Raw genomic sequence first — 19,524 nt, forward strand, 5'->3', positions numbered from 1 at the left:
ATTGTAAATCTAGGAAGGCAGTATCTCAATGTGACTGTTGATTTACTAAGCAAGTTTCACCATTTCTTAACTAACATTATTGAAGAGTTGGTATGATAAACAATCTAAATCTACTCTCACTGATTTTGATACGAAGTTAAGCACTGAAAAACCTTTAAAGATCTGGATCAAAATCTCTTGTCTGTTTTTTGGGACATAACATTTCTTTGCTTGGTTCTAGTACAAAGAGCTGGTGGCCTAAACTATAAAATGAAAGCGCCCAAGGCCTTCACAGGAGGGAAGTTCTTGTATTAGTACGTTTATGCAGAAAGCCACAACTAACCTTCTCTTCAGCATTGGCTATTTATGAAGGAACCCATCCTCAGCTAACGGCAGAATGAAAGAACCTTTGTAAGTGACTCCTAGTAGAACAGTATGGTAGATAGTAAAAGGTCATAACACCATATGGTTGTTGCATTACTTCCGATTACACCAACAGTTGTTCACATTTTAAATTAGGCAGTGATAATGAACGTATTTAGTAGTTTGGAGGTTCATAGTTCTCTAGTAGGCATTTGGCCCATTTTTATTGGGAATTATTAATTAGTGTTATCAATACAACTTTGGACACTACGGGCATGTCCAAACGTGAGTGGATGTTTGGTTCCCCAGGGACAGCTAGCAGTGGCGCACCTTGCACTGCACTTTGGCATGCAGCAAGTTACCCCAGGGTTGGTAAGGGAGGTGGTAAGGGAGGTAGGGCTGGTAAGGGAGGTGGGGGCCAGCACTGTGGTCCTGGGGGCCTCCCAGGGCTGCAGCCAGAGATCCTGCTGGGTGGAGTCTGGCCGGCAGCTGCAGCTCTAGGCGGCTCAGCTCTGCTTTTCCATGGAAGAAAAACCCAGAGCAGCCCCCAGACAGGCAGCATGCTCTTGCAGCGTGGAGAACACTAGACTGTATGGTATGTGGCACTTCAAACGTATTTGAGGTGCCATGTACCACATGACTGCACTCATCTGGATGCACCCTATGGGTCCTTTTTGAAAACATTACAACCCTATAAAGATGCTTGGGAAGATACAGATTCTCCAAATGCTCATTAAGATCCCTCCATCAGTGCTTACTTTTAATTTCTCTCTTCCGCCATCGCGGTAACTATATTATGCGTTTTATATTCAGTTTAAACAGCATCTGCAAATGAGTAGGAAAACCACTCCATCTTTGTTTGCTAAAACATTTGGATGGAAAAGCAGAAGTCTGTGCTGCTAACATGTGCAGTGCAGTCTTTTGTAGACAAAAGCAGAAACTGAAAAAATTGCCATTAGATAAATAATAATGTTCATAAAACTGAATAGGCAGTAAGGCTCTGATAGCTTTACTCTGAAGTAACAAACAGGATAATCAGATGATAAATTCATATTTCATGTCTTTATTGCTGAAGATTCAAACACGTACACAATATATATCAAATGTCACATTACGCAAATTTAGATTAAATTTGCTTAGGTGTGATGCCAAATTAAACTTTAAGATCTCTTGTAAAAACATGCATCAGTTCAAGCTTATAACACGTTTTTTTTTTAAATGTACTGTTCTGGTGAGTGGTTATAAAAACAAACTAAATGGTGCATAACTCAAGGGTAATTTTCTCACAAAATGGCTAAGCCCTGTGTCTCACAATCTCCAAAAAGCTGTAGACCATAAATCCATGTACTGTATGCAGAAGACTGAAAACCTGACGTGTTTCAGAAAGACAAACTTAATGTATTTTACATAATTTCAAAAAGTCCTTCAGCACATCCACTGTTTATAATAACATCTTCAGAAGCTTGTTTCCTTACTGTGCTTTTCCTTTGTATTGTGTGGCCACATTATTATTTGTTTTGCAGGTGTGTTCAAGACTGCTTAGCTGAGGTAATCTGATTATTTTAAAACCCCAAAATGGTAACATTTTTGCCAGTAAGAAACTCAATAGGTCACATGTTGAGTGTGTCAACCTTTAGTGTCCCTTTAACTAACTGACCCATATTGGGCTTGTTCCTCCATCTTTTAACAATTAGAACTCCCAGGAAGTCAGTGAGGGTGAAATTCACCCAAGATGGGAGGCTACAGAGACTCGTTAATATAAGCCTGCTGCAGATCCTCCTCCTCCCCTGAGGCTTGCATGTACAAGTGACGCAGGACTGTGATTTCTATATGTAAATATGGAACTGTTAACATTAAAATTCTACCTAGCTTGGTTTCTAAAGCTCAAACTTAGCCAAGGTCCATCAAGTTTAGCTATTATAGAAATTTCCTTTCCTAATTACCCACTTTAACACACTAAGTATTGACAGCATAATGGCAATTTCATGGATTGAAAATAAGATAACATTACACTGTGTAAAGGGGCAATTCTGAGGCGTGCTTAATTACTAAGCAAAGTTACAAAGGAATTCTGCACCACAGAAATTGTCAATTCTAAAACAACAATAGTTTAGGGCCTATGACAAGCCAGCCTCAAGTTAACTTGTGGGTATTCACTGAAGTCAGAGAAGGGTATGCAGAAAATAGATACCAAAGCTTTTGTTGGCCCCATTATTTGCATTTTCAAAAAACTGTCAATACTATCCTAAGATTACATTAATTAAACATATTACAATGCAATCAGCTACAAAATGCCACCTTAACATAAATCATACACTTATTATATTAGTGGTGGTAGCGAGTTAAGAGTAAAAACTTTTGACAAAACAGCACAATTTAGGAAAGGCACAACTAGCTTCTTTCAGACTGCATTTCCATGGGCAACCAAAACCAATAAATCCTTCAAAACAAAGTTCACAGACTAAGTAACCCAGCTTCTGACTGGTTATTTAAAAATTGCATTACAAAATTTTTAAACAGCCAAAGAGGGTCTGATCATGCTTCCCTTTGAAGTCAATGTGAGGTTTGCTATCGACTACAATGTCTGTCGTACTAAGCCCAAGAATACAAAATCATTTACAAACGTCATTTACATACTATCACATGAAGCATTACTGCTCCATATTATACCTACTTGCATGGGAATAAGAATAAAGTGATGACAACTTCTATCAAACCATACAGTACCAATATATAATTACAAATATTTATTCTGGATCACATTTAGTTAGGAGGGCTATTTTAAAAAATGACATACAATTTATTTTCCACCATGTACTTGTGATCATCCAGTGAAGCCACTAATTAGGTCTCATAGCAAAAATCTAAATTTGGAGTATGTAAAGATTTTGCCTTTACCTAGGAAAAAAAAGGAAGGAAATAAAAAAGGGCAGTGCCTTGTAGTAGGACCTGTAGAAGGGAAGGAGGGCATTGCTTCAGAAAGTAATTTGGGCAGTCGTGGTAAAGAAGAGTTTATTTTGAAAAACTGCATTCTTTTTTAAAATTTGTGGTCCCACACTTATAAAATGCCTGTATAACATAAGAAGTCTCTACTGGTTCTTGTTGAAAGAAGGGAATGTGGAAAGATGTATGGCAAAATGCAGTTAATATACATAAAGAATAAAAAAATGTTCACACGGCTATTTATTTAATTTGCTTTAACATATAGTTTTTGAAGTAAACCAAGAAAATAACCATAAAGCCCAATTAGGATAGTATTTTAAAGACATATAATTATTGTATTTTCAATTTATAAGGAGGCACCCCTGTAGTTCTCATATAGTCTAACCATGATAACTTCCAAGTCAGTGTGCCAAATGTACACTGATTTCTTCTTGGAGGAATTTTTAGCCCAATTGTTTATGGCTAGGTCTCTGTGGATGATTATCATCTCAGATGGATGACTTAAAAATATTTTACCTGTTATGATTATACAAAACAAAATAATCAACCCATTTCAATTGGCAAGTGACTTAATATATTTCTACTTCAACTATTTTCCACCCCAAATTAAAGTGTATTTCCTTGAATGGCACAGTTTTAGGTACCTGTTTTTATATGCAGTATACATATTGTATATATAAATTATTATGCAACTAAAAGGATTGCACTCAGCAAAGTTACAACATGGTGTTTCAAGTATGTTTGCAGCATGAAATCTAACTGGAAGTTCTCTAGCTTTCCAATGCGGCAAAAAGCAACAGAGCCTCTGGTCTTCTTTTCCATTTTGCTTTTAATAATATATTCATAGGACCATTCTTCGAATTCCACATTCACAGCAAAACTTTGCCCAATCCACAGGGTACCTGGTTCCACATTCATGGCAGAATTTTGATAATTGCACAGGTGAATTTCCCTCACTGCTTCTTGAACTTCCCCCATTGACTGAGGATGAACAGTCTCCACTGTCATAGCCCAGTTTGCCATCAGACCTGTTCCCAGATAAAGAATGTTAATATTTATAGCTCAATTCAATTCAAGCTGGTACAAGTATCCATGCAAAAAATTGCTAAAGCTATTACCGAGGGATTTCTTAAATTGATGTTGTAAAAAGGATAAATCTTCCATGTATTTGAATATCCCTGCTGAAATACTCCTTACTTTCTAATAATAAAAATATCATTAAAGAAAAATAGCATAAGAAATAGAAGAAACAGATGCAACATCTGAGTCACTAACTGATCTAAAATTTTTAACACTGGCCTAGCAATTACTTTATAAAAATGTAGCCCTTACTCAACAAAGCTCAAAATGAGTGCACCATATACCTGAATACAATTTAGCATCATAGCAGAGGAGAGGGGAGACAGGAGGGGAGCATGGGGGATTTGTTGTTGCTGGTTTTTTGTTTTTTTTTTTTAAAAGACAGACTTGCTTCTGGTGCAATTTCCACACATGCTAAGCATCACAGTTCCAGCTAACTGCAAAGGAGGTGCCTGGTGTTCATAACATAAGGAGATAAGGGTTGTGGTATTTTCTCTGAGTCTTGTTGAGTTAGAACTACAAACTTCCTATTTTCTCAGTTTCTATATGCAATGATGAACTTAAAGTTCTGTATTTTTAGGTTGAAAGTAATTGCATTTCCTTAACACTTCCAACTAATCCATGGTGTTCCCTTATCTTAGAGAGCTATAATTTGAAAATTATATAAAGCTAGGGCCCAAAAATATGCCAAACCCACAATCAAAGCATACTAAAAATGTTAAACCCACAGACTTGAATTAAGTGACTACCACTGTTTGTGAATATTCCTTCCCAACAAAAGTCAAGTACTTCCTTAAACTGAAGCCTGTTACTAACAAGAGCACAAAAAAGTTAAAAACTACCTGCTTGAGTAACTTTCCGCACTATAAGTTTTTCTTTTGCTTGCTAGAGCAGCTGTGCCTGCACTTCTCGCCAAACTGGGAGGTGTTGATGTTCGAGTTTTTACTGTACCTCTAGAATAGATATTCAGTAAAATTAATTGTTACATTAATAAATACAAGGTTTAACAAAAAAACACAACTACATAGCCATGACATTGCCAGCAATTTGCAAGAACAGCAGCAGTTCATAAGTCTTCATCAGTGACAGAGTACAGAGACCCAACACTGATTAGCAAGGACCACAGAATGTCAGGATTCAAATCTGTGGATAATTTTAAAAACCCATGGTCTAATGGCTTACATATCCATGTATCACACTGGAATAAAGGTAGGGCACTTACCATTGGTTTCTCATGCTACAGAATGCTTCTACCTCTTTACTGACAGCAAGTGATTTTTACACTAGGAATGACAGAAGTATTTTGAAGGATGGTGGTCTTGCACCCCTCCTCTTCACAGCTACTGTCAACTAAGCTACCCGACTGACTTCTTGGGCATCTATACACATGCTCTGGGGTGGGGGGGGGGGAAAGAGGGAGCCGTTTAATCAGAGCAGCTCTCGGGAGCACTTGCAGCATCTCGTGTATCCAGCATCCCATGCTTCAAAATGGAGGTAGGGGCACTTCAACTAAAGATTGAAGAACAATCTTTAGTTAAAGTGTCCCCACCAACATTTTGAAGTATGGGGACGCGGAATATGAGACATAAAGGCTGTGACATTAGCACACATCAGAGCAGGCGCTGGGCACGTGTGTAAGTGCCCTTTGTTCTCAGCCACCTGAAGGACATTTAAGATGGTTACTACTTTCCAGCTTATGGAAAAAATAACCACCTTTGGTGCAGCCATCTTTCTTTTCAGCATGAGTGCTGGGGAAACATTTCCATTGTTCAAGACAGAAGTAGCACCCACCTTTGATAGCTCTGCCAAAATTACTCTTATACCAGGCTTCAATGATTTGGCAATAGAAGGGAGGGAGTAGCTCTCAAGAACAGCCATGAGAATGGAAAGGAATTGGTAGTACACAGCTAATGATATACTCGTGTTCAACTCAAAGTCTGTGGTCAAAGTCTACTTGATTTGAAGAGCAGGCATCCTAACATCGACAATCTGTCTGCACTCCCTCAGGAGCTGTATTATCATGAGGAGGAGAAAGCATCCTTCACCATTAGGAACCAAAGGTTAGTTTTACTGCCTTGTTCCAAAGACTTGCCACAAACCATGGTTGGGTGAATTTCTAATTTGGTGCATTTTCACTGGCCTTTAGAACACATGACATCACATACATGGGTTCCAGCATATTTCTATTAATTTAAACATTCTTCACCCGCAAGTCATAATTTTGACTTTCTTATGCATTTGCGAATTAGGTTTAGTGTGTGTTAAAAAAATAAAATGATTACATATAAAGAGCATGTTCACTGAGAACTCAAATGCATCAAACAGAAATTCACAAATCAGTTTTAAGCAAACCCCAGTGCTCCTTTCAGCATTATAAACATCTTTGAGACTAAACTGTAGCAACTGTAAGGAAGAAAAATGTAAACTTCAATAAACTGAAACGCAATGTTCATACCACAAAGGACACAAACCAATGAGTTTCAACTATTAGACAGCATGTTGTAAATATATATTTTAAACTTACCTGCCTCAGTAATAGCCAAGGATAGATTAAGGTAGGATGCTTGGCTCCTGGGATTTGGAACCAGTGGTCTGAACATTGCAGTGGAAAATTAAGAAAGGGGAGTGATCAAACAATTAAGCACACAAATCAGGAACTCGAGGTCTATGTTCAAAGTTCAGCCAAGTAAAAATGGATGCAAATCCCACTGAAGTAACTGGTTTCAAGGACAGTGACATGCACTTGTGTCAGGAAAGAAGGTGGCCCAACACCCACTAGCCAATGCATTGATACTGTGGCACTGGACAACTCACTGAAACCCTCTTATAGTTTTCCTATGACAAGACGGACAGTCCTATCAATCTATGAAAGGCATTGGAAGGACTGCTTCATAAAAATTCCTGTAGAATACAGTAGACCTTAAGCTATTTAATGGGCGGATAGTATAGAGTTACTTGTATTTGCTTGACTATAGTTTGGCTAAGAGGAGAGCAGGCAAAGAAAATTCTCAGGTGAAATAACAATGTAAGGCACAAATCATTTTAGAAAACTTAAGAGTAAAATGTATGGAACAAAACTGGGGTAAAGTTTGCAATGTGCCTCAAGTACCTTTAGTGGTTTGATGATAGACAAAGCTAATTTTAGACAAAATAAATCTTACATGAGAAATAAGAATAGGTACTCCTGTAATGTTCATATACCAATTAGGAATGCTTTTATATTTTTACCTTATTTAATAAGGCTTTTTATATTTTAGCTAAGTGATCGAGTATGAAAACCAGGTCCACTTTGGGCTTTTAGACTTCAGTCTTGAACTATGGTTCTTACCAAATTACCCACTTGTAAATATACCTGGTTAGCGCTATTAGCAATTTATTTTTTTTAAACCTTTTCCTAATGGGCTGGCCACCTGTTAGTGGCTTTTTAAGATTTGTAAGACAGAAATTTTAAGATTGAAGTAACTTCAAATACTGATAAGAATGTTATGCTTTGAGATAAACATGCATTTTAGAATTTTTAATCAATTGCTTGATATGTCTTATCCATACTGTTTAGTAATTTATGCATCATATTTCTATATTTCTTCATTGAATTTGTTATTAAAGTTTTAGGTTCTTATGTTGTAGGTCAACACTCTGTAAATGATCATTTAAAAACCTCCAAACCAAAACAAAGCTCACAACATATGTTGAAAGTACATTAGATTATGATATCAAGTTCTTAAAAGTAAGGAAATGCCAGAATTAAGGCAGTTTTTAGATACATGATCACATCCTATATCTATATTATCCATTCTAAAACCGAATGCTCTTTCTGCTTTGGTTACACAGTTCTTATATGCACCTAGTCAAGTCATTTAAACCAAACCTTTCATATGTGACTCATCATGTAACCCTCATTTTCTGAGTTCATGATTTGAGACTCCAGGATCTGATTTTCAGCTATACAATGCTACAACATTCAAAAAATTAAGTTCAGTTTCAAGTCATCTAAAATTTGTCCTCAAATCTTTCAATACTTCAGTTTCTCATTTGTAACACACAGGCTCCTTGCAGACATTAACATCTCCCCCCCCCGCCCCAAACTGTGCTTTACCAGAAGCAGCAGCATGTTATTTCAGCCCAGCGATGCGGCATCTATACAGATCAGGGTGCTTCAGCAGAGCTTTTTGGTGCTTTTATCTAAAGCTGATTCAACTAGCTATTAGATAAAAGCTCCCAAAAAGCCCCACACTAAGATGCCCAATCTATACAGACATTGGACAAGCCAGCTACAACTACCACAGCACTGCCTTTTCTGGGCACATGCTGGGCTTGGCACAGGAATGTGAGGAGTTTAAAAGTAAAGTGTCATTTTTTGTTTTGTTTTTTGTCTGCAAGCAGCCACAGATTAAGGTACTCCTTCAGTAGAATATACTTTGAAAAAAAAATCTTTAAATGTCATTAAACACTCAAATATTACAAAGATGAGTGCCAGAGGAAAGCATTCAAGGAAGCTGGTGAAGTTCTTCAAAGCCGCCTCTAAATAGTGAGCAGCAAGATGTGTGTGGTGCACAACAAACGAGGAGAAAATGAACAGCTGAATAGCTGTTCATTAAACTAACATTGACATTCTTTTCACTAGATGAGGTATGGGCCCTGTGGAACAGTGAGAATGCAATCATGCAAAGACATACACAACTGGGGTGAATGAAGGTTTCAAAGGTAATCATAACTCTGGCATTTCCTCACTTTACAGCAGGTGGTTTTACAGCCTTAATGTTCTTTTAGCATAGTTTTATGTATATAACTTCCTAGTTTATTTTAAAAATCAAAACGAGTCACTAATTAACTTACATATTTCAGCTGCTAGGTTAAAAGTATTAGATTGACTTAACAGACTGTTGCCTATTGTGCTAATAGAGTCCCAGCTGCAGCACACTGTCATCATCCAAGTATATCAATGCTAGGGGAGGATGTAAGTTGCCCATCAGTGGGTTTCACTAATATTTGCTAACAGAGAAGTGCGAGAGGCTCTAGATTGAAGGTTTCAAGAGGCAACCCTAATTCTAGCATGTCCTCACTTTGGAGTGGCTGACTTCACAGACATACAAAGCTATGCTAAAACACCATTATAAGTGAGTTCCTAGTTTGTAAGAAAGCATCCTCTAAAGGGCACTGACTCTTGCTCATGCTGACTTCTGATCTTCCCCCTCCAACCTGTCCCCATCTCAATCCTGTCCTTCCCCATCAATCACCTTCTCCCAGTAGCATTGTTCTTGCAATGAAGTAGGAACCTAATAATCTGTGGAGTGTCAAAACTTCAAAAAAGATAAAGCACTGCCCCAGCTATAAAAAAAAATGAATTACATCAAGATGCATCTTGAGAAAAGGAGAATTAGAAGAAAAGGCCTGTTTGAAAAAGATGAGGAAGAACGAATACAAAAGAAGGGCTATTTAGCCCTGTTCCAATCCTATTGCCACCAGCTGACAAATGGGATATTTGAAAGTAGTCTGCATAATAAATTATTAGGGGTGCACCAATAAAGATACCAATGGCTGATTATTAACGAACCATATCAGCTGATACTGATCTGATTGCCGATATACAGTCCAGCAGCTTGGAGAGCAGTGTCCAGCTGGTAAGTCTGTTGGGGGTAGGAGGGAGGGTGGGGGAAGGGATGTGGGAAGCAGATTGAGGCCCCCACAGCAAACTGCCCCGAGGAGAGGGACTGGGGCAGGTGCAGGACAAATTCGCAAGAGGCTCGTCCAAGTGGGAGGCTCCCAATGCTGGATGCACCTCCAGGGGAGGCATGGGGACCACATGCCCTCTATTTCACATCCCCCACCATGCCTCCCCCAGGGGTACATGCAGCAGCAGGAGCTCCCCCCCGCCCAGGCCCCCCAAACAAGCCACTCACAGCTCCATCCCGTGCTCTGCCCCACCCCAGCTGGGCAGCACCTGTCCCAGCCCCATTCCTCCCTCACTGTGAGGGCCTCAATCTGTCCCCCACCACACCCCTTCCCCCCAAGGACTTACTAGCCAGATGCTGCTCTCCAAGCTGCCAGGCTGAACACATGCATGCTGAGGCTGTGTGCATGCATGCAGAATTTAATTGGTGACATTATTAGCCGCATCGGCCAAAAAAAAAATCTGACTGCTGATGATGTCAATTTTCCTTTTATCAGTGCCAACATGATATGGACCAGTATATCGGTGCACTTCTACAATTATCTCTTGTCTTTATCCAGTTATTTTGTTCCTATTTTCCTGAATCGAGCCAACATATTATGCTTACTTCCTATATCTTGACATAACCCAAAATAGTTTTTTCCTTTTTTTTGGACAGCTGTACGTGACATCACGGCTAGAGTTTATGGAAGTGTACTTACCCTACATGTTCTTCAAATTACATGATCTGTTCGGGCAGCTGACTATGCACAACTTTAAAAGCAAGGTTTTTCCAGAGTAGTTTACATATTTATGGATCAACCATTACTGCCACCAGTGGCAGGGTCCCTCTAGACATCTAGGGTTCCTATACACATGCTCCGATTCAGTCTAACTAGAACGTGTTGGAGCAGACTCACTTAAATTGAGTCTGTTCCATGTTCTAGTTAGAACGCTCTAGCATCATTGCAGCATCACCTATATAAGTTCCCATGGGTTTAAAAAAGGCCACTGGGGTACTTTAATTAAAGTCTGTTGGATGAGCTTTAGTTAAAGCATCCCACAGACATTTTTAAATATATGGGGGATTAACACATGTGATCCTGCTGCATTTTAATTAGAGCAGCTCTCTGGGAACAAAAAACAGAATCCGTGAGAATAATTAAACCTCAAAAATATTTTTTATGAGGCATAATTACTACTTTTGTGCATTTCCCCAATAATTTGCCATTTAAAAGTCAAAATTTTTCCTTATCACTTAGTGATAACTGAGACATTGCATCCATTTCTTACTTAAAGATATGGAAATATTGTTTCACATATTTCTTTTCAGATAGTGATAAGTAAATACTAAATTTTAACTGATTTAAAAATATCAGCTATGTAGCAAGAATATATTTATCTCTGCTTTGTTCTCCATGTTTAAATGCCTACTATAGAAGAAGCTTTTTGTCAGCATTGTTAACATGACATATTATATTTAGTTTGGAATAAAGAAGAAGAAAATGTTAACAGAGAAGGCCTTTGAAGTCAAGCCTAAGAAATAGCCATTTTCTTCCCTGTAAAATTTTTTATTTCCTATAAAATTTGCAGCAGGCAAACTTATGTGAACAATGGAACAAGTTACTTATTCATGTCCTTTCTCCCATAAAACAATAGGATTTGGTCCATCAGCAGATAGTTATTTAAAAAGTTCATAATGAGGTTTGGTATACTCCAAAAGTCAAAATTCATTTTTAATTCTCTAATCCTTTAGAAAACATATCCAAAAAAACAGGCAAGCCACACTGATTTGCAATACTTACTTGTTAATGGGCAACAACTCATTTGGTCTTTTGATGGTACTGTCTGTTTTTGTATCACTGTCATACAACCTTTGCACATCTCTTCCAGTTCGCAGTGGTGGGCCTAACTTGTCCATCTTACTATCAAAATATATAAAGGTGTACCCATAAGGAGGTTGCTAGTTTGCCGTTTAAAATATTGCAAGTATTTCAAAGAAACAGTCACAATTAAACATTTGTCTTGCTCACTAAAATTGCAATTCTTATTCAAATATAATTAATAGTATCGGCTATAGCTAGAGACCTTAAACTTTCAAGGAACAAACAAGCTTCAGGACATAATTTTCTGTTTTTTTAAAGGACATCCTTCACAAGTACCAAACACTACAGTCTCTATTACAGTTGTGCAGACACTACATCAATGTTAGCTCATCCTAATTTAGGCTATTTTAACATTATATAAACCTATATAGCTCAGTTTATTATGAATACAGAAACATTTTTTTTTAAAAAAAAACTAACCACAAGTGGGCTTATGGGCAGAAATCAAACAAAGTTAACTAAGAGATACTGAAAATGGATGAAACAGTAAATAATATTTTTCACATAATGGTGGAGTGAAGAATAAGAGAGAGGCGTTGTTTTCTATTTCCCATCTAAAAATATCAGAGCGCAATTCTTTTTTTCATTTTCCTCCCTCTCATAAGGCAGAGTTAATCTGAGTGAGGCCGCCTGCTTTCCCAAACAAAACTTCAGAGACTGGAATATTTAAGATTTAAGTAGAGCGCATTACTAAGAAACAGTCATTTCTTTTTAGCTACATATTTATTTCCAGAAGCTTAGCAGAATGTTAAGAGATTGTGTTACAAAACCCATACTTAAAAAAATTGCAACTTAACAAGTAACAGACCAGAAAAAGGCTCCCTTGACATGTCAGGAGTATGTTTTAGAAAAAAATAAGGATTCTGTCATCTTTCACAGATTAATCTGCTTTCTACTTGTTATTCTAAAATTTGGCTAGAACAGTTGCAGCCAAATCTAAAGACAGATAATTCTGGTGAAAAAACAAGTTTATCTGACTGAAATTAAAGACGAAACAGATAAGAAGGAGAGGCGAGGGGAGGAATTATCTATATAGCATATATCAGCTTCTGTTATTAAAAATTACACAGGCATTTTTTACTTTAAGGGACACATTTCAAATACCTGTGTAACTAATAACAAGTGTTATTAAATATATATTTAATAAATGATAATAATACTAATGATAATAATACTTGTAAAGTTACACGGGCATTTGAAACGTGCCCCTTAAAATGAAACCACCTGTATAATTTTAACAGCAGAAGCTGTCACATGCTTTTCTCCAGTGCCCCAAAAGGATGTTAACAGAAAGCAAGAGAATAAGGCAGCAGAAATTTTTTTTCAAAACTTCTTTAGAGAAAAGGGGAATTGATTCGTTAAAAAAAAAACAAAACCCAACAAACCCACATAACGTTCTACATTTCCTGTCATAGGGCATTAATTAACACCATTCATGGCATATCAATGTAACCACAGCAATAATTTCATAAACTCTTAATTCCTCAAAACACCTTCAAGCTTTTTTTTTGGCTTTCAATAACTGGTTATTTATCTTGTAAACCTCTCTAACAAATATTATTTTCATAGAATCATAGAAGTAGGGTCGGAAGGGACCTTGTAGATCTTCAAGTCCAACCCCCTGCCTGGGCAGGAGGAAAACTGGGCTCAAATGACCCGTCAGGTAGGCATAGAGCCGCTTCTTAAAGACCCCCAGGGTAGGAGCCAGCACCACTTCCCTTGGAAGTTGGTTCCAGATCCTAGCTGCCCTAACTGTGAAGTAGATCTTACGGATGTCTAATCTAAACCTCCAACAACTTGTGGCCGTTATTCCTTGTTATCCCGGGGGGCGCAAGGGGAAACAAGGTCTCCCCCAAACCCTTCAGTTCCCCCCAAGTGAGTTTAGAGACGGTCACCAGGTCCCTCCTCAGCCTTCTCTTGGGACCTGAACCTGTTCAGCCTTCACGTAACCTCTCGTTGTAGGGTCTGCCCTGCTGTCACCGGATCATGCGGGTGACCCTCCTCTGGACCGTCTCAATGTTGTCCACATCCCTCTTGAAGTGGGGTGCCCAGAACTGGACACAGTACTCCAGCTGTGGCCTGACCAGTGTCGCATAGAGGAGGAGGATCACCTCCTTGGCCCTACTTGAGATGCACCTGTGGATGCACGATAAGGTCTGGTTAACCCTGCCGACCGTGACCTTGCATTGTCGGCCCACGTTCATCTTGGAGTCATTATTGACTCCAAGATCCCTTTCTGCCTCCGTGCTCTCAAGAAGGGAGTTTCCCCATCTTATAAGTGTGCTGCTGGTTACTACTGCCCAAGTGCTGCACCCTGCGCTTGTCAGTATTGAAACGCATCCTGTTTTTGTTAGCCCAGCCCTGCAACCTATCCAGGTCTTGCTGCAGTCTTTCCCTCCCTACTAGCGTGTCCACCTCACCCCAAATTTTAGTATCATCAGCAAATTTGAACAGGTTGCTTTTCACCCCGTTGTCCAAATCGCTGATAAAGAAATTGAACAGTGCAGGCCCAAGGACCGAGCCCTGGGGGACCCCGCTGCCCACTTCCCCCCATGTCGAATATGACCCTTCCACCACCACCCTCTGAGTATGACCCTTCAGCCAATTTGCAATCCATCTGACTGTGAAGGCATCAATGCCACAGTCGCCTAGTTTTTTAATGAGGATGGGGTGGTCGACAGTGTCAAAGGCCTTGCTGAAGTCCAGAAAGACTACGTCCACGGAGACACCTGCATCCAATGCTTTTATGACCTGATTGTAAAAGGCAATCAGGTTGGTCTGACATGACCTGCCTCAATTTTGACTGCCTCTATAACATCTTCATTTTTAAGGCACTAAAGCCCACAGTTTGCAAAATGCTATAGAAACCTACTGAGGTTTTTTTGTGAAGGCCCTGGTATCCACTCTTGCAATTTACATTCTCTACAGTGTCAGGGGACATTTCTGTATAATGAACAACGGAACTAACAATACTAAATAAAGTTGCAATTCCTATAGTGTACAGCTAGAAGGAAACACTAATCTAATCTCACCTCCTATGAAAAACCATAGGCCAAAAGACATACTGATGTTAATTCCCATTTTTCTAACAGAAATTTTCCAGTTCAAGCAGGAATTAAAAATTTAACTCTTTTTTGAACCAGCCTATTTCTTTGTTAGAATTATATAGACTAAGCTCCTTTAAGGGAACCTCCACACATGCAGGTAAAGGCACGATGGAGTCAATGTGCAGTCCACACAATTGCGCCTCCTGACATGCCATATGTGCATGTGCATGGCAGGAGACGTGACTGTGAGATCATGCATTAGATCCCATCACACCTCACTGCCAGGGGGATCCCATCAGGGTTCACCTGCACCAGCAAGAAGCAGCTGAGGGGCTCCCAGCCATGGAGGAGTCCCACACACCCCTACAGCTGGGGGACAGCTGCTACAGCCTCCCAGCTGGAGCCCCAAAGTTTCATGGAGTGCTGCCGGGGGTGGGAGACCATAGCTGCTCTGATCTCCAAGCTGTGGGAGGCTCCACACACCCCCAGGGCTGGAAGACTGAAGCAGAACCCTACAGCTGCTAGGACCCAGAACTCCACAGCTGTGGACTCTGGGTCACAGCACCAGAGAGGCAGCTGCTAGGACCTCCAGCTCCGCAACTCTGGGCTCCAACAGCCTTGGGGCACTGCTGGAACCCAGAGTCCACTGCTGCTGGGGCCGAGTCTGCTCAGCGCAGGACTCCCAGCCTCAGCTCTGTAGGGTATTGCCCTGCAGCTAGGAGCCCGGCCATATGGGAGACCCTGCTACATATGGAAATTAAAGCTGGATAGCAGCCAGCTATAAAATTAGTACATATTTTTGAGGTCTAACGGTATAGTTAGTTGGATCTTTTTATGGCGTGATAGATACTTTGCACCTGTAGCTGGTCTCAATTATGCAATTAAGCAGTTAATGGTGCAAGACCTGTATTGTGAACAGGGGGCATAAATCACATATTTTAATCCTTTAATCATTCTCATGGTTCTTCTGTGATCTGCTCCCAATGTATGGCCAGTCTTTGTAGGCTGGTGAACAAGACAGAGTAGCCCAGCAGCAGTTGCACCTGTGCTTAAATATCAAGACAGAATATAATCTTTCCTACTTCTAACTTGATATTCCCCTGTTTAATAAAGGTGACTTTAAAAATCCAAGCTGACTGAACTCTTTAATTTCTGGGTAAGAACCTGAGCTAAGTGTGGTCAAAGTTGTATTCATTGCATACAACTGTATAACATCTCTCAAGTTTGTATGGAAGGAATTGAACTTTAAGGATGTATTTTTAAATGCTAAATATATTGTTGTGGGGGGTGGGAGGGGAAAGGGAAGCCAAAGGAATATCTCAAGATTACTTGTGAAGGCATTTCTGATACTGAGTAAAAGTTTAGTTCAGAATCAGTGCATTTTTGTCACAAGAGACAGTCTGGCCATTGAAAATATCAGACATTATCCCAAGAAAATATGCCTTTTACTACTAGCAGCAAAGGGATCAAATGGTTTCTCAGACAAAATGGAAATTTTAACTCCACTAGTAAGCTTTTATTTTATCATCCTGAAAACCACAATTTTAACTACAAATCAAAAAATTTGGAACACATCCACGAGCAGAAACATGCATTTCTCCAGGGGCATATTTGTACAGTGGCTACTTGTCCCCAGGCATGCCCCTGCATGCAGTCTGATGCGCAGCAAATTGCTCCAAGTGGAGTAGGGGGCTGGCCACAGCAGCCTTACCTGGTGGCAGTGATCTGGGCACATGGAACCTGGCCAGTAGCTGAAACAGCTCTGGCTGGCCAAGCTCTGGTTTCTGGCAGTGCAGGCTGCAGCCACATGTACCATTCCCCATTTTTCCCCATTTTTTAAGATACAGCGATTTCCGGGTATCTAATTTTGCAGTTGCACTGCAAATATGCAAAACAGCAAAAAGACCCATGTGTGCCATGTGTGTTTTGCAGTGCCTCAAAAGGCTTTGAGATGCCTCAGATCGCATGTTCCTGCTTGTGTAGATGTGGCCCGAGGCAGTATGACAATCTTGAACCAACCAAGTTTCTCCTACGATATACAATTATTCTTGGCAGCTTACTAGAAATCTCTTCTTAACAGAAAGAAATCAGAAACAATAAAGAACTACTTAACACTCCTTCAAAATGTTTGCTAGAGCCTTGGTAGCCTGATTCACTATCAAAATCTGAAGCCAACTATTGCTTACTTAGGGTCAGCTTTCCATTCCCCATTTCCTAAATAGCAGTACCAGAATCAATTGGAGATTAGCTATTAACTCGAAAAAGCCAAGATTTCACTCCATCTTTCCTCCTATTCTTTTAGTGTTCCATACGCTTTCCAAGAGTTCATAAAAGATACATTCATTATGTTACTATTTTGTTGAAATTTACAAAATAGTTCTTGGGGTTTCTTTTGACTTAATCAGAAAGATAATTTCTGTTTTAACTGCCATAGCATTGTCAATAAGGCTAGGCACAGAAGTTACACAGGAACTGGTTTAAGTGATCAGAAACTGGTTTAAACCTGTAACAGAACAGGTGCTCAGTACATATAAACCAGTTTCAAAATAGCTGAACCTGGTAGAGGTAAACCTGATTGAATGTAGTATTAAGCTTAACTGATTTGGATCAGACCAGCTTATGAAACTCCTGTGCCAGACCCCTTCCTGGTTCAAGTTAAATCACAGTCCCCCAGCATACCAGCATGCTTTCCAGCCCTGGGCTGGGCTGTCTGCTCCAGAAACCAGGGCTAGCTCTGCCCGTCTGCTCCCTAGCTGGAGCAGTGACGGCTACCTAACAATGGAGTGGGAGGGGAGGTAAGGGCATGAATGCATCCTCAGCGGGGGGGGGGGGGGGGGGGAAGAGGAGCATGCAGCCCAGTGTACAAGCAGGGACTGCCCCCCCTCCCCTGGCAAAAACTCTGGCTGAGGTCTAGGGCCAGGGAAGGGATTTAAACACTCCTTCCCCCATTCAACCCTACTTCTGGCTACAACTGTGGACTACAAATCCCAGAGGCATCTGGAAGCAGGAAGATGCAACGATGAGCAACCCTGAAAGGAGTCCTACTGCTGTAATTCTGGACTGAACATCTCAGAGACTTCCTCTTCCTGCTGTCCCGGAGGTGAAAACATAGACACAGAACCATGCTCTAGCACCCCCTGGCTTCTGGCCTGAGCCACTGTAGGCATGTGGCTGCTTTTCCTGAATCAAAAGTAATGTCTGTTTGCTTTTGTTGCAATTTAATCTGTGCAGCTTAAACTAACCTGAAAAGACTGAATCAATTTAGCCTTGAGCTTTCGACTGTCTGTACCTAGCCTAGCTGAACTGTGTTCTTTTGCCTATGGTGTGTCCCTGACAACAACAGTACCATCAGTAGAGGCTAGATGTGCTAGGTTTTGTTTTTTCATTTGATAAGACAGAGGAATGAGAGTTAATAGGTTTCATACAATTTAATTGTAGTGTTGTTGAAATAAAAAAAAATGTTTGCATTATTTATTACATACTATTCTGGCATAAAATTTAATTATAACATTTTCTTATTATAGAATTATATGCCATTATAAAAGCAACCGTTCATTTTAGAAATCACTTTTAAACCAGTTGTAGCTAAGAACTTTATCTGCCCAGCAATTCTTTTTACATGTGCCAGGCAGCAGTAAAGGAGTGCCACCTAGAGGTTAGTACGAAGGCTACATCTTGTAGGATTTAAACATTTTCACCTGTCTATTCACACAACTTCCTGATTTCTTTGCCTACTAATCACCATCACAGAGAATACATTCTATAAATCTAATAGTAACAGGCAGGCTGTCCAGATAAGTGCTACAATCATATACTTCCATGATGTTTTTCATCTGAGGTGGTTAGCTGTGTCAGGCAGAAAGTAGGGAGGGTAGGGTAGCACCTCAGAGAGGCATGAGCTTTTTAGGCAACAACCTCTGTGAGATGTTATCTGATTGAAACAGGTTGTTGTTTAAACTCATCCTCTCTCTGAACCGGTTAGTCTCTAAGGTACCATCCTGCCCTATCTTCTTCCTAAGGAACCACAATACTTTATTGTAGTGAATGAATTAAGCCTCATGCTATCTTTGTATTAGTTATGGGATTATTTTATCTAATAAAGAAATGGAAGATATCAGTTGTTTAACAGTACACTGGAACCTTATACTACAGCTAGCCACAGGAAGCGAGGAATACTTTGCATAAATGAAGATTCTGGAGTGATTTGGTTAGAATAGAATGATTCAACCTGGAATTTGGCCAAGTTAATGAACAACTTTTCAATGTTTAAAAAGGATCAGATGAGATCCTCTTATGTTTCTTTTGAAAGCTAGTGCTTGAAATCACTCTCCCAGACTGCCATGTTCATGAACTGGTTTAACAGCAATTCAGGGGAGGGTGGGGAATGAAACTTTTTAGAGCAGGGATGTCCAATTTCAGAGCATCCAGAGGCTGCACAACACACCAGTTGTAGATTCCAGGCTACCCACCATGGGAGCCACACCCCCTGTAGGCTCCAGGGACCCCTGCCATGCACAGCCACCTACCTGTGTGAGCAAAATGAGCACCCCTTTCTCCCACATGGGAGCAGTCTGGG

At 39.9% G+C, this 19,524-nt stretch overlaps 1 protein-coding gene across 2 annotated transcripts in view; it reads right to left on the reverse strand.

Annotated features, from left to right (window-relative positions):
* Window positions 1-1,385: 1,385 nt before the first annotated feature.
* Window positions 1,386-19,524, reverse strand: part of ZC2HC1A (zinc finger C2HC-type containing 1A) — a 49,554-nt gene continuing 31,415 nt past the window's right edge. The window contains exons 8-10 of one of the 2 annotated variants that reach the window (XM_006259003.3): window positions 11,821-11,940; window positions 5,208-5,318; window positions 1,386-4,313 (exon numbers count right to left, since the gene is read on the reverse strand). In XM_006259003.3, coding sequence (XP_006259065.1) covers window positions 4,127-4,313; window positions 5,208-5,318; window positions 11,821-11,940 — 418 coding nt within the window. In that variant the 3' untranslated portion in view covers window positions 1,386-4,126. The remainder of the gene's footprint in view (window positions 4,314-5,207; window positions 5,319-11,820; window positions 11,941-19,524) is intronic. The other variant, XM_006259004.4, reaches the window with a different exon arrangement.

The sequence above is a fragment of the Alligator mississippiensis genome, chromosome 3 (genome assembly GCF_030867095.1).
Source record: "Alligator mississippiensis isolate rAllMis1 chromosome 3, rAllMis1, whole genome shotgun sequence".
NCBI lineage: Eukaryota > Metazoa > Chordata > Crocodylia > Alligatoridae > Alligator > Alligator mississippiensis.